We start from the raw sequence: 16395 nt of genomic DNA on the forward strand, positions 1-16395 counted from the left end.
TGCCCCACCTGCAGTGCACATGGTTTTGCTCATTTTGAGAACAAATTTGTACTGCGATCAGATCTGAATAAGGGCCTTAGTGACAGTGGGGCAGATGTATTAAGCCTGGCGAAGAGATAAACTGGAGATAAAGTGGAGAAAAAGTGGAAGGAGATAATGCACCAGCCAATCAGCAGTGTTTGAAATATGACCGTTTGAAGTTGATTGGCTGATGCGTTATCTCCTTCCACTTTTTCTCCACTTTATCTCCAGTTTATCTCTTCGCCAGGCTTAATACATCTGCCCCAGTGTATCAAAAGCAACATGTACAGGCTCACCTGCCTATAAAAATATATTTAGTTGCTGGCAAATGAAAAAATATTTAAGACATGTTACTAGACCTTACTGTACTTATTAAAGTGATAAGTTCACATTTCTGTGGTTTTAGTCTGCACATGCTAATAAGTATTATAGATCATATAAAAACTTCATAGTCTATCAAATATAATGCATGCGTTTGTAATCAATCTGCCATTTTGATTATTGCAGGTGGTCCTGATGTGCACAGAGATGCAAAGGCGAAAAGAAAAATGAAGGAGCCAATTGATGAAGAGAGCTCGATTTTATCTGAGTGAGAGCTGTCACCTCCTGTGTCTGTGCTATGTACAGTGCTTTCAGTCATGAGCGCTGTCACCTCTCCTGTGTTATGTACAGTGCTTTCAGTCATGAGTGCTGTCACCTCCTGTATCTGTGTTCTATACAGTGCTCTAAGTCATTAGCGCTGTAACCCCCTGTGTCTGTGTTATGTACAGGCTTTAAGTCATGAATGCTGTCACCTCCTGTGTCTGTGTTATGTACAGGCTTTAAGTCATGAATGCTGTCACCTCCTGTGTCTGTGTTATGTACAGGCTTTCAGCCATGAGTGCTGTCACCTCCCGTGTGTTTGTTCTATACAGTGCTCTATGTCATGAGCACTGTCACCTCCTGTGTCTGCGTTCTGTACAGTGCTTTCAGTCATGTGCGCTGTCGCCTCCTGTGTCTGTGTTTTGTACAGGCTTTCAGTAGTGAATGCTGTCACCTCCTGTGTCTGTGCTATGTACAGTGCTTTCAGTCATGAGCGCTGTCACCTCTCCTGTGTCTGTGTTATGTACAGTGCTTTCAGTCATGAGCGCTGTAACCCCCTGTGTCTGTGTTATGTACAGGCTTTCAGTCATGAGCGCTGTCACCTCTCCTGTGTCTGTGTTATGTACAGGCATTCAGTCATGAGTGCTGTCCCTTTCTGGGTCTGTGTTATGTTTATTGCTCTCAGTCATGAGTGAGAACACCTTTTCTACTGTATTTCACTTTAGAAAATCCTTCTTCAAGCACTGTTACCAGTGTGGCCGCTCTGTAGGTGTAAAGCTGACGCCATGTTTACGATGTTACTGTATATATACATGTAGCAAACAGTGCAAGAAGAGATCATGGGAAGAAACACACAAATATGAATGCCAGCAACTGACAGGTAAGTACATCCCTTTATTACAAGGAGGCTTCTGAAACCCAGTATGCAGTCATTTGTCAGCATTCAAAATGGTGGTTTGGTCTGCATTAACAATCTCAACATTGAATATGTATATTGCATTGACATTGTCTGAATGTCAACAGCCACAATGCTGAATTTTGATTTTAGGATTGGGGTTAAGGTTAGGGCTAGTCTACTGTATACACATCCTTGCTGCACAGTCCCAGTTTCTTAGCCTCACTTCTTTTACTTACTGGTAATATGGACATTATGAACTATTACACATTAAGAACTCCTGTACTATGAATACTGCTGCATAAGTTAAGAAAAGGAGGTATGCAGTCATGATGTCATCAAAACCATTGTCAACTCTCTTATTGTAGACACAAGAATCCCGCCAACACTATGTCAACCTAGAGAGAATAACTGTCTCTGAAACAGACATAGTTTTCTGTGTCGACATGAACATTGTCTGTGGTATAGCTTGGTCACTATGTACAGTATATAGTTATACTAGTGTTACAGTGCTCTCATTAGCATTTTACCAGGGTCATCTGTGCAGTGCTAGGATTATTGTGTAACGGATTATTTTGCAACATTATTGTTGTCCATATCCTTTTTTAAATTCAGTACTTTTTTTTATTGTTTTCCTACATTGCACTGTAAAAGACAAACCATATACTACTTAAAATAAACATTTAAACAGGAGTTGAAATCTGTGATCTTAGTCTTCATGAGGATAAAACAAAACCACTACCCACGTGTCCCTGCTCACCCTAACGAGAGGCTGCGTAGCTCTGACTGCATGCTCAATGAGGCAGTGTCTGGTCGAATGCTGCCTCAGTTTGGTCACTGGTTGAAGCACCTTCAGATCCAGGGGGAGAAACAAGACTTGCAGATGGCTCCTCTCTCTTTTTATGAATACATTTTATTGAGATGGGAAAGTATGGAGACTTTCTTCTCTTTTTTAAATATAGGACTCAGAGATGCATTCAGTTGGCTGGAATTGCGCTTATACTCTGGTATAAATGTGGATATTCACCCGCTTATATCCATGTGGTGGTAACGCTGTCGTCTCTTTTAGTGCACACTTGAACGAGCCCTATCCCTAACAGACAGCACATGGGGTCTTATTCTGTTTGACTCGCTCTTGCGCTAATTTGCAAGGTGGAGCGATGTTTTGCGTATGCGCTGCAGAAGGGGGGGGGGGTGGAGAGGGGCGTGGGGTGCCGTGCAGGCCCATTAGTATATGTGAATGCCCTGCATTTCATGTGCGTTCCCATGAAACCGCTGGGCGTACACATGCTAATGCGTTCCATGACACACGTGCAGGGGGGCAGACTGCTGACATAACCGGATATCAGCTGCCCGCCCTATTTCCTGTAATTCTACAGGCATACTGTATGTACGAGTGGTCTGGACCACCCTTACATATGCAAGCGCTTTCAGCATTCCATGGTCGGCGACCATCGAAGGATGGGGGAGGTTCCCACTGGCATGCGAATGAATGTTTATGTAAAACATCCATTCGCGTGCCGGGTGAACGAACCCGGCGTGCGAAAGGGGGCAGTCATACCACCATTCGCAGGGCGTGTTCTGTATGACTCGCAAGGGTGTGAATTCATGCCCGAGCGAGTCAACCAGAATAAGGCCCTTAGAGTAACTTGCAATTCCAACTACACAGCCTCCGCACCCCCCACTAAGCTTAGCTACAGTACATTCAAATGCCCTGTTACCACCCAGTTATGTCCAATCAGCTGCAAAGGAGGTGTGTTCACATCGCCATGAGGCTGAAGATCGCTTGATGCATCTGCAAAACCTGACAAATCTACCATAGCCCTCGAGTCTGTTCTTTACTGCACACTCAGGAGACATGTCGGTGACCGCCCTTCTCTTTGTTCTCATATACTGTAGCTCACCATACTGGGAGTTATAGCTGAACAACAGCAGCAGAGCTACAGGTGTCCTTCACATGGGCAGAAGCCTGAGATAATATTGCAGAACACCATCTTTAGACCGCTTACCGTTACTGTGAACTTAAACTCTTCCCCTTTACTTTAAAAGGGAGGGTCAGTGCCAAGATGTCCGCCACCAAAGGAACGAGGAGCCAACCGCCAAAGCCTCTGCACGCTGAGAGAGAGTCGTCCCATCATGACGTGAATGCTCATACAAGCCCGGATTATAGTCCAAGTACCTGTGAGAACTACAGTTATAATTAATAGTAGTACTGACCTATCCTGTACATTGCTGCAGTAAGCGGACATTGGGGCGGGCTTTTTTATGGTGCCACTTTTGTTTTATACATTTTGTTGTATAATTGACATTGCTTTGTGTGCTTGTAGATGTATGTAAGCATCATGTCAGATTTATATGCACTTAGGAGGAACACTATGACAGGATCTACAGGTGTGAGATAGGTCTAGTAAAGGGCTGATTCCAACAACTACATTCATTTAATACGTTACTTACATAAACTATAAAAATATAAAGTATGCAGCCATTAATATACAAAGGCAGACAATAGAAAGCAGTGCATACGACTTAAATAATGGGGACACGTTCACAAGGTCGACATGCATTGGGTCTACATGGCTATGCTCAACAAGGTTGGAAGGCCAACACATGCATTAGGTCGACAATGGCAATGTTGACAGTCAAAATGTCAACATGAGTTTTTCACAGGTCTTTTCTTGAGCCGACATGTGCCGACAGGCGGTATTTCATGCCCTACCATCCACTACGGCGTGGTGGGAGAATAAAATAGTGGCCAATGCATGGGGAGCGCAGCAGGACACTTTGACGGTGAAAAACACATGTCGACACTGTTGACCATACCATTGTACACCTTCCATCCCTGTCAACCTTAGCCAAATAGACCTATGTCAGGTGTCAACCTAAGCCCTGTCGACCTTCAGTGGTTGACCCAATGCATGTCAACCTAAATTTGGTTGACCCAATGACCCATACCCAATTAATGGTAGTAGTAAGAAATGATCAGTTGGTACTGTCGGTCTCTGGACCCTAGGTCGACATTCATTAGGTTGACAGTCAGTAGGTCGACACCACTGAATGGTCGATATACTCAAGGTCAACACAAGCATTAGGTCAACAATGCGATGGTTGACCGTCAAAAGGTCGACACAAGTTTTTCACGTGTTTCTGGTCCGACACGTGCCGACAGGCGGTATTTCATGCCCTACCAACCACTTCAGCGTGGTGGGATAATAAAATACTGTGCTGTGTGTTGGGAAGCACCGTGCTAGAATATGTAGACACACCGTGCCCAACTGTGTCAACATTCGGGCCAAAAACTTGTGTCAACATTTTAACTGTCGACCTTCCCATTGTCGATCTAAAGCTTGTGTTGGCCTTTAGACCATAAGTATGTCGACCATTCAGTGGTGTCGACCTACTGACTGTCAGCCGTAGGGTGTCGACCTAGGCATAGTTGACCTAGCATACCATAACCGGTACTGTCAATGCGGAAAAGTCTTGTGCCAAATTATATAGGGACTGTCGGAGAGACGTATGCGGGTTTACTTGCCTCTTTGAATTAGGCCCATAGGGGGTTATTCTAGTCCATTCTTTCTGACAAAATCCTTCTTAGATGGACAAAACCATGTGCACTGCGGGTGGGGCAGATGTAACTTGTGCAGAGAGAATTAGATTTGGGTGGGGTTTTTCTTCAAAGTGAGATCTATATTGAAGTGTAAAATCATGCAGTCAGTATTTATCCTGCACAGAAACAAAATAACTCACCCAAATCTAATTCTCTCTGCACATGTTACATCTGCCCCCCTGCAGTGCACATGGTTTTGTCCATCTAAGAAGGATTTTGTCAGAAAGAATGAACTAGAATAAACCCCATAGTGCCATAGTAAGAATATTGATTAATATAAAATCACGAAATACCAAATATTTCAATGCAATAAAATATTATAAATCCTTATAACTTGAGGTAATAAGGTAGAGAGGTGGAGAGAAATGAGGGTTATAAAGGTGAAGTGAGAATGATAATTGGTGACATGTAATATAATGTTACCAATGAAAGTGATAGTGACAGTACTACGTCATAGGATGTACTGTATACAGCATGCGGGAGGCCGCGCTCGCACCAGCGGGATGTGCTTGGTGCTAAGGGTGACTGTATATACAGTATGAATGACAATTCTCATTAGTAAAACTGATTTTAAAAGTAAATACATTTCAATAGATAATACTAAGATATAATTGAAACAGTGAAATATTATAAATGCCTAAATATATATATATGTGTGTGTGTGTAAATAATTGAATAAAAAAAAGTAAATAAGATTTTCCACTTTTTGTAGTATTAGTTTTATTTGTGTTCAACAAGATTTAGCACATGTGGCTTCTTCAGTTGTCTGAGATTTATAACATGGTGTGTTGTTATATTGGGGTGTGGTACAGGGGTCCGACAATCATCCCAACGTCGGGATCCCGACTGTCCGGACCCAGACAGCATGGTGAGCGCAACAAAGCCCCTTGCTACGCTCGCCACCTATTCTATTCTCCCTCTATGGGGGTCTCCACGACCCCACGAGGGAGAATAGCCGGTGGTCGTCGGGCCCCCGTGTGTCGGGGTTTTGACTGTCGGGATCCCGACGTCGGGTAAATGACTGTCGGGATCCTGACTGTCGGGACCCCGCCCGGCACCTGTTATATTGGCATATACAGTATTTCATATCTCCTGCCTGATCTCACCAGCTCGTACTTGGTAACTATATGTCAGACTTGGTATGCAGTCTCAATCAGGGGCACCCACATGTAGGCCAGGTCCTGGTAAAATGTAGGGGGCGTTGGTGCTGGGGGTGTGGCTACTGGAAGGGGCATGGCCATGTCCCATTAGAAACACAAAAATGACCTAACTTGTAGGGGCGGGCGGGCACTGATGGGGGTGCAGGTGCGATCACTCACCTGCACAGGGAGACAGGACAGGCTGCCGCTGCCTCTCTCTCCCCAGCTCACCACTGAGTAGCGTGCTGTCATCTCTCTCCCCACTGGGAGCAGGTCTCGGGCCCCTCCATCTGTCCGGACCTGGGTCCCGCCACTGATCACAATATCTCTGTTTAGAATTCTGACATTTAGGGGTTTATTACTAAGATGGGAGTTCTCTTAAAGATGGGATGTTTCTATGGGCAACCAATCAGATTCTAGAAGGTGCTAAATAAATGAGAAGTAGATTCTGGTTGCTATGGGCAACATCCCATCTTTAATAGAACTCCCATATTAGTAAAAAAAAAAAAAAAAACTTTGCGTTTTCACAAATAGACACCTCCAAATATCATCATTGACATATTGTTGGCATAGGGAAAGCCGGGTTAGGTATAGAATTGCACTAAAGAGACATTGTTGACAGTTCAACTAAGTTGACATAACATCATGGTTAATGTCAACTTTATGGACATGTTGACATTACAAACATATCGACATTCTCATATGTCAACCTAATGAATGAGACATAAAACACCAGCCCCCCAGACTCATACTGTATAGCTTACAATTGAGGGAAGTATAGCTGAATGGAATGGGATCATTGGGTTGACCACATGATGGTCAACAGTCATTAGGTCGACACGTTTAGGTCGACATACTGCAAGGTCAACATGTGTATTGGTTGACATGGATGAAGGTCGACATGTGACATGGTCGACAGGTGTCTAGGTTGACACATGCGTTAGGTCGACATGGGTTAGGTTGACAGTCAAACGGTCGACCTAGGATTTTTTCACTGTTTTTTTTTACCCAAGTTTGGCACAGTCGACATGGACTCGCTATGCTTCGGGCACTATTTTATTCTCCCACCACGCCCAAGTGGAGGGTAGGGCATGAAATACCGCCTGTCGGCACGTCGGCTCAAAAAACAGTGACAAACCTCATGTCGACCTTTTGACCGTCGACCTAACCCACGTCGACCTTACACATGTGTCAACCTAGACACGTGTCGACCTTGTCCCGTGTTGACATTCAGCCATGTCGACCTAGACACCTGTCAACCCATCGACTGTACCCCAGCTGAACAACAACAGCCGAGCTACAGTTTCCTACACTTGAGAAGAGTGTTACAATATTGTGTCATATCTCCCAACTGTCACGATTACAGCGGGACAGTCCCGATTTTTGGGTCCTGTCCCGCTGTCCCACCCGCGGCAGGCATTGTCCCGCTGCGGGGGGTGGCAGTTTGGAGACCCCCCAATCTAATAGAATAGACGCTGTGCGCATGCGCACAGCGTCTATTCTCGTATGAAAATGAGATAGCGGCTAATTAGCATAAGCCGTGCCCTCATTTGCATACGCCCGCCCCCTTTTCGGGCCGCGCGAGTGTCCCTATTTCACCAACACAGAAGTTGGGAGTTATGTTGTGTACACAACAACCCTGCCACACAATCATGCTGTCTAGGTGGCATCCTTGACATGAAACTAAACTCTACTTCCAAATCCTACTACATGCATGTAAGAAGTATTTCCAGAATATGCAGGTTTCATGTAATGCCTTTTTCCTCATGTATCAAAGTCTGATTTCCTATATACTGTAAGCCTGTAAGCAGGGACTTTTTTCCTCTGTCTGTATGTTACAGTATTTCTGTTACTGGTCTCTCAACGGTAACGTGCAGATTAGGCTGACACTCGATAAATAAATCCTGGGAGATAACAGACCAGGAACATGCGGAAACAGGAAGTCGTTAAAGGACACAGGGGTAGATTTATTAAGCTCGGTGAAGTGATAAAGTGCCTGGTCTTTATCACCGGCCAATCAGCTCCTACCTGTCATTTTTCAAACCAGGCCTGTAACTTCACAGTTAGGAGCTGATTGGCCGGTGATAAAGTACCAGCCACATTATCACTTCACCGAGCTTAATAAATCTACCCCTGAGAGCCGCTATGTGGATCCTGGAATGCAGGCACTAGTATGTTGACAAGTTTATCATGCTACGTCTAGCATGTTAAGCGGACCACGGTACGGCTTCAAACGGGTGTAGTATAGCACATCAACAGTCATTAGCCCGACGTCGGAATCTAGCCTGCCGGGACTCACAGTGGGGTGAGAGCAACAAAGCCCCTTGCGGGCACAGTGGCTTGCTACACTCACCACCGCAACAGTCAGGATTCCGACTTCAGAATGACTGATCCGGCAGACCTACAAACATACGCCGAAGCCCTACAAGAATGTTTACAGGTTAACATGCTGAATACCTGAATATGATAACTCGTTCTCTTTTTTAAAAGGGGAACTCTGTGATGAGACGCCCACAAGCAGAAGAACTAGGAAGAAGGCATCAGGGAGGCTGCACACTGAGAGCGAGTCCACTCATCCGCACCTTAGGGCTCATACAAGTCAGGACAACGTTCCAAGTGCCAGTGAGAAGGACTAGTTATAATTAATAGCGTTAGCCGTACTTAAGGCCCCCTACATCTACCACCATTTTCCTGATTCCCCGACCTGGCCAGAACTGCCATAGGTGATTGCGATCCCTTGCGAAATTCTTCATTCTAAAAATCCCTGATTGCCCATCCCAAGGTTTTTGGTTGGGATAAGGGGAATCCCTATATTTATAACCTGTTTGATATTACAGATTCCCCAACCTGGCCATCGCCTATTGGTAATAGCAGCAATCTGTCACTAATGTATGGGGCTATTAGTTATTACAGCATGCAGACTTTGGGGCTGTCTTTATGTAACGAGCAGTTTTCAATTCTAATGCTATAATTTACCTGAACGTGAGGAATCAGCTGTCACTGGGCAGTAAAGACAGGAGGTGTTCATTCAACAGTAAAATAACAACCTCAAAAGATTGATAAAAAAAACTGCACATATAAAAAAGTGCAAGTATAGTAATAGGACCAGGTGTTTCATGCTCGTTACAAGAGGATACATGCTTCTTGCACATAAATTACATGCTCATTGCCATGGGGGTTACATGCTTGTTGCCGTGGGTATACATACTCATTTCCAAGGGGGTTGCATGCTCTTGCCAGGGGGGTTACATGTGCCTATCGGGAGGGTTGCATGTTGCCTTGGGTTACATGCTAGTTGCCTGAGGATGATATGCTTGTTGCCTGGGGGCTGCAGGCACTTCCAGGTAGCACTGGGCATATTGCTCTCCCCTGACAGATACTAGAACTGCAGTAGGACCTCCTCCAAGGTGGCAACCATTTTTGGAGTGGCACCCTGTGTTGCCAGCGATTTTGCTGCTCGCCCCCCGCACCCGCATCATCAGGGAATGCTGGGCGTTCTTATGGAAACGCCTTTGAAACGCTGGGTGTTCTCAAAGGCAAATTCCCCGGCCCTCCCCTCCAGGACCCTCCGCGCCCCCCTGACCGGACTTCTGTGTGTGGGCTCATAAAAACCTATGCGCATGCGCAGTCAAGAACAATCGGTCCCCTGTGCGAACGCGCGGGGGACCGATTGAATTAGAATCACCCCCTATATTTGCTTGTATTTGTAGCCACCTCCCAGGAATACCCATTTGTATTTGTGCCAGAAAACACTGCCACCACCCATGTGGACTCCGTAGAGGTAAGTATAATTAAATGAATGCAGGGTGGGTGGAGTGGGAGTATTATAGAAATGCCAATGATTAGTCTTCATGCAGGAACTGTGCAACTTACTGTAACTCATTTATTTTATTAAAGGGAAATTCAGTGGCAAGAGGTCTCCAGTGAAAATAACAAGGAACAAGATATCACGGAGCCTTCACACTGAAAATGAGTTGTCTCATCCTGACCGACGGGCCCATAAAAGTCAGGACTACGTCCCAAGTACCAGTGAGAACTACAGTTAGAATTGATAGCAATAGCAGTAGACATAGTGGCCACATTATTTGTAGTGTAAGTATCCAGTAATGCCCTGCAAATCCAAGGCTGCAGCAGAGGTAATCATTGGCAGACGGTCCCTCCTGCTCCTCTCCCCAGGGATGGAGGCAGGGGCGCTGTGTGGGCACTGAGCACAGCAGAGCTGGAGACAATGCAGAAAACATGCCCCCCTCTGGAACAGGGGCACAGCAGTAGCCAACTCCATTGCCTCCAGCAGTTCCGCCCCTGCACGGGGCAACGGGAGCCGATGTGTGCCAGCACAAACGATCTATGCTGAGTGATCTGTGCTGAGCGATCTGTGCTTAGCAGATTTCTATGGTGAGAAGACTGGCGGTTTCACTATATTTTGACTGCATGCGGTCAAAATCTAGTCTGGCGATAGGGACCGCAAACCGCCGTTACTTGGGGGTATACACACGGAGCAATGAGTGCTTAATTTAGCAATCTAGTCCAATCGTTTAGAAATAGCACTGAAATCGCCATTGTGTATAGGTCTGGGTGCCGGACAGTTTCCCGATAGTCGGGATCCCGACAGTCATTACCCCGACACTCAGGGTCCCGACGGCCACCGGCTATTCTCCCTTGTGGGGGTCCACGACCCCCATAGAGGTAGAATAGAATAGGGAGCGAGCCACCGTGCCCGCAAGGGGCTTTGTTGCGCCCCCCCCTCTGTCTGAGTCCGGCCTGTCGGGATCCCGACTGTCGGAACCATATACCACACTCATAGGGCTTAAGTCACCTGACTCCCATACATCGGTAGATTTCAGTGCACTCAATAATAGTGAATGGTGCTTCGACGCCACAATCTGGGGGCACCATGGAAGCTTTCCCCTGTCCTAATCAGCTCCTACCTGTCCTTTTTCAAACCAAGTCTGTAACTTCACAGTTAGGAGCTGATTGGCTGGTGATAAAGTACCAAGCTTAATAAATCTGCCCCTGTGCTACTTACTGTAACTCATTTTTTTTTTTAATTCTTAAAGGGAAATTCAGTGACAAGAGGTCTCCAGTGAAAATAACAAGGAACAAGATATCACGGAGCCTTCACACTGAGAATGAGTCCCCTCATCCTGGCCGACGGGCCCATACAAGTCAGGACTACGTCCCAAGTACCAGTGAGAACTACACTTATAATTAATAGAAATAGCATTAGACATACTGTAGCTTTATTTCAATTGGAACCAGGCATTCAGGCTATTTTTATTTACGGTCACATTCTGACATTGGGTCCGATTCAGACCCTGTCCCAGTGCTGTGAATTTGCAGCCCTACTGAGGAATGTTAGACTGCACATGTGCACGGTACGCTGTGAGCATGTATGAGGTCCCCCTGCAAATGAAGCCAGTGATGACTAGCCATCGCTGGCCATTCACAAGATGAGAAACAGAGGTATTAGCAGTTTATACAAATTACAGGGTCTTTGTCACTGCGGACAGAGGGGTCGATTTTATTAAGCTTGGAGAAGTGATAAAGTGTCTGGTTTTTATCACTGGGCAATCAGTTCCTAACTGTAATTTTTCAAACCAAGCCTGTAACTGTTCATAAGCCGCTCACCATCGATTGGTTTTTACACTGGACGCGGTACTTATGTAGTATCTGGGCTGCCGATTTTGAAATCGGGTCCATCTCATCGCATCACATATGACCATATCGCATGCGATGCGATGGACCCGATTTTTCCATAGGATTCAATGTTAAAATGGACTGAGTCCATTTTAGCATGGAATTCAATGGGAAAAGGGGTCCTATCCAAGTGGGCATGGAGTCGGATATAAACCTGTGGCGAGCGTAGCGAGCCACCGAGCCCGAAGCTTGGCGAGCGTACACAGAATACCGTCCCCTCGCGGGGCTCGCTTCGCTCGCCACGCTTCGGGCTCGGTGGCTCGCTACGCTCGCCACAGGTTTATATCCAACTCCATGCCCACTTGGATAGTAGGGGTATGAAAAGGACCCCTTTTTCCCATTGAATTCCATGTTAAAATGGACTCAGTCCATTTTAACATTGAATCCTATGGAAAAATCGGGTCATCGCATCGCATGCGATATGGTCGCATGCATGGCGATGCGATATCGCATCGCACTGATTGTATGCCTTAAGTTAAGGCATACAATCAAAAAATCCGCAGCCCAGATACTACATAAGTACCCAGGACGCCAGTCATCGCACGCTCAGATTAGCCAGAGACTTACTCGGCGGCTGTGGTGAATACAGGCATATCCGGCCTGGAGCTGACGTCCACACCATTCTGTAAAGCCCTTGGACACGCCTGCTTTTCCCTGACGCTGCCATGAAACGGCCGGTTACCACCCCCAGACACTTACTTCCTGTCAATCACATTGCGTACAACAAGCAATCAAAAAAGAAGCAGACATTATCACAGTACAGCCTCGTGAATGCATACTATGGGCTGTACACATGCACAGTCTGTTGATTAGCAGCCACTGTGCGAATTTGCAGATGTGCCATCAGGTCTGAATTACCCCTATATTAGATCATGGATCTGACTTGTTACATTGCTGTTAGCTCCATCTCAGGTGACCTGCAGCTCTGTAGTTGTTCATCACCCATCAACCTCCTATAGCTCCCGGTCCTGGGAGATATAACTGAGTAACGGCAGCAGGGCTACAGGTTGTCTATACAAGGAAGTATAAGCTAATGCCACAGGCAAATACAGCAAGCTGCCATCATTAGATGTCATTAGGAACTCTGCACCGTAACTACTGCTCTTTGTTTCACTAGGGATACTCGCTAATAAGATGTCCCCAACCAAAGGAACATGGAGCCAACCATCAAAGCATCTGTGCCCTGGGAGAGAGTCATCGCACCCTGACCAAAGGGCTCGTACAAGCCGGGATTATGTTCCAAGTACCTATGAGAACTACAGTTATAATTATACCCCTTTAACACTAGCAATTTTATCCCGGGTTTTTGCACATGAACGCGAATCAACCCGGGATCCTGACCTGGGTAGATTCCGGAACGACTCGGGATGCGGTCAGTGTGAATGGTCCCGTACACGGGACTTTAAAAAAGCTGCTGATTGGAGCTTTCTTGGGCTCACAAATCTTTCAGAGCCCTGGAGTCCATTTCTAATGACATGCATATGTATTTGCAGTGATTTCCCGGGATCAGTGTGAATGGGGCTGTCGATCCCAGGTCTGAGTGCAGTGTGAAAGGGTACATTCCCGGGAAGCGTCCGGGAACACATTCCCGGGTATGCCCCGGCTCTGTAAGTGTGAAAGGGGTATTAGTGGCAGTGCTTACCTCCTTATTTCTACAGTAAAGCATGTGACTGTAAGCTGACATTTGGGGGTCTTTAGTTTCAGTGTTAAAACGTAATATTTTGATTTTTTGTCATTGACATTTCTTTGTGAGCTCATTTGAATGCACTTAAGGTGCGTACACACGGGGGTGATTTTGTGTAATATCGCGGGAAATATGGTCGCTGAGCGACCATATTGCCCGCAATGGGAGTGTGCACCGGCGATATATCGCCGGGTGCGCGCTCACGTTTTTACCCCTGTAGTGATCGCTGTTCGCAGGAACATGCTCCTGCGACCAGCTGATTACCACTGCCGGGCTCCCCTGGCAGTTTCTTTTTCATCAGCGACCATCTCTGGTCGCTGATGAACAGGAGACACAGAGCAATATATTGCTCAGCAATATATCTCCCCCGTGTGCACGGGGCTTTACAGTAGTAAAGGGCTTCCCTATACACTCTCCTAGCGTGGAAGCACTGTGCACCCTACATCGGCAGAGAGGTAGTGCAGGCAGATTCCCAAGGCCCGTTCTGTGTGGGTGTGGTATGGGACTCCGACAGTCGGGATCCCGACAGTCATTATCCTGACATCGGGATCCCGACTGCCTAGTCAGACAGCATGGTGAGCGCAAAAAAAGCCCTTTGCGAGCTCGCTGCGCTCACCACGGTGCGGGCACGGTGGCTCGCTATGCGAGCCACCTATTCTATTCTCCCTCTATGGGGGTCGTGGACCCCCACGAGGGAAAATAGCGGGTGGCCGTCGGGCACCCGGCTGTCGGCATTTTGACAGTGGGATCCCGACGTCGGGTAAACGACTGTCGGGATCCCGACTGTCTGGAACCCGTCCGGCACCCGTTCTGTGTATGCTGCAGATTCATGATAATCGGGGATATGCACATGCGCACAGACCTACGTTCAAGTCTGAACCAGGCCCATTGTTCCCTCCCACATAGAAAACCATGGGCGAAATGTAATGGGAGGCGAATTTTTTTTTTTGCGTTTTTTTTACACAAAATATGCCGTTTTCGGGCATTTCCCGAAAATCGCATATTTTATAAGGTGCGATTTGCGGCAAAAATCGCATTTTTTAAAGGTGCGAATTTTAGTTAGACTAAAAATCGCATCCAGATGTTTTCCCATTAAAAAGTATAGAACTCGCATATTTAATGGGTTGCGATTTTTAGTAAAGGTTACTAAAAATCGCAAAAAAAAATAGACCAGGTTCTGACTGGCGATTTTATCAGAAACATGCACAGATCATTGAGATCTGTGCATGGTTCTGTTGTAAAAAAAATAGTTAAAAGAAAAAAAACGGCGTGCGGTCCCCCCTCCTAAGCATAACCAGCCCCAGGCTCAAAAAGCCGGTGCTGGTATCATAAAATCAGAGGGACAAACAAATAGGGGTTCCCTTGATTTAATGAAACCAGCACCAGGCTCAAGGTCCAGTGCTGGTTCCCGAAATACGGGGGACAAAATGACTAGGGTTCCCCAGTATTTTAAGAACCGGCACCAGACCCAACCAGCCAGCAGGGTAATGCCACAGCCGGGGGACACTTATTATATAAGGTCCCACGGCCAAAGCATTATCCCCGTGGCTGGTCAGCAGGGGTCCTGGGGAAGTGGGGACCCCCCCAATGAAGTGGTCCCCCCCCCTCCAGGACTTACCAGCCCATGCTGAAAGTCCGGGGCTGTCCCCGATGCCCCTGGGCGGTGGGCATCGGGCTGATGAAAAGTGTAAAAAAAATAATAAAAATTATTGTCTTATACTGTAGAACTATGAGTCCCAGCAAGCCTACCCCGCATGCTGGGACTTGGAGAACCACAAGTCCCAGCATGCGGGCATTAAAGGGCCCGCTGGCACTTGTAGTTCCACAGTACAAAAAATAGTTAAATAAAACACACTGACACCCAGAAAAATAAAAGTTTAATACATCCACAGCCCACACATACTGATACTTACCTACCTTGAGCCCGTAGGTCAGTCCCTGGATCCTGGGTCTGGGGTCCGGGGCTGAACAGTCCGGTTCCGGGGACTTGGTCCAGGTTCCGGGGCTGGTCCGGGGTCCTGGGCTCCAGGGCTGATGTCTCCGGGGTCCAGGATCCGAAGTAATCCAAAAGGGGTACCTGAGGAAGGAAATCCTACTCACCTGGTCCCCGGCGACGACCCCGACATCTTCTCCGGCAGACGCGCTGCTCCCGGCTGGTACCCGCTCACGGACTTTTTTTTTTTCAACACAGCGCACTGTACTGAAAATGTGCCGATTTTCAGGACTTAAAAATCGCCAGAAATCACACCATATCGCACTTTTTTGCCGCAAATTCGCATCTCAAAAAACGCGATTTTTAAAGGTGCGATTTTTTTCGTAAGAAAAAAATCGCACGCTATTACATTTCGCCCCATATGTGCTTTTACATGCTCGTGCTTGCAGCACTGAAGGCACCTGCACGCTTATACATACGAACACCTGTAGTGACCTGCAAGTGTTGCTTCCCTATTTAAAAATGATTGCCCTCCAATAGAAAATCATCTAAATTATCATTTCATAATTATTTTCTGCTTTATCAGTTTATTAGATCATGGTTCTGGCTTTACATCATTCCTCAGCTGATACTGTAGTTCCATTACATAACTGAGCATTCTCAGGTGACCTGCAGCTCTCTAGTTGTTCGTCACCCATCACCCTCCTATAGCTCCCGGTCCTGCGAGATATAACTGAGTAACGGCAGCAGGGCTACAGGTTGTCTTTACGTGGGAAGAATGATTAATGCCGCAGGCAAATACAGCAAGCTGCCATCATTAGATCTCCTCATCAGGAACTC

At 46.5% G+C, this 16395-nt stretch overlaps 1 protein-coding gene across 7 annotated transcripts in view; it reads left to right on the plus strand.

Moving 5' to 3' along the window:
* The window catches only part of ANKMY1 (ankyrin repeat and MYND domain containing 1), a 68319-nt gene that overhangs the window by 51681 nt on the left and 243 nt on the right, over positions 1 to 16395 (plus strand). For 4 of the 7 annotated variants that reach the window (XM_083178269.1, XM_083178270.1, XM_083178271.1 and 1 more), the window contains 7 exons: positions 529 to 610; positions 1329 to 1483; positions 3548 to 3679; positions 8732 to 8863; positions 10139 to 10270; positions 11299 to 11430; positions 13056 to 13698. In XM_083178269.1, the coding sequence (XP_083034395.1) occupies positions 529 to 610; positions 1329 to 1483; positions 3548 to 3679; positions 8732 to 8863; positions 10139 to 10270; positions 11299 to 11430; positions 13056 to 13453 (1163 nt within the window). In that variant the 3' untranslated portion in view covers positions 13454 to 13698. Of the gene's footprint in view, positions 1 to 528; positions 611 to 1328; positions 1484 to 3547; positions 3680 to 8731; positions 8864 to 10138; positions 10271 to 11298; positions 11431 to 13055; positions 13703 to 16395 lie in introns of those variants that run through there. The other 3 variants (XM_083178272.1, XM_083178273.1, XM_083178274.1) reach the window with 3 other exon arrangements.

The sequence above is a fragment of the Crinia signifera genome, chromosome 3 (assembly GCF_055691185.1).
Source record: "Crinia signifera chromosome 3, ASM5569118v1, whole genome shotgun sequence".
NCBI lineage: Eukaryota > Metazoa > Chordata > Amphibia > Anura > Myobatrachidae > Crinia > Crinia signifera.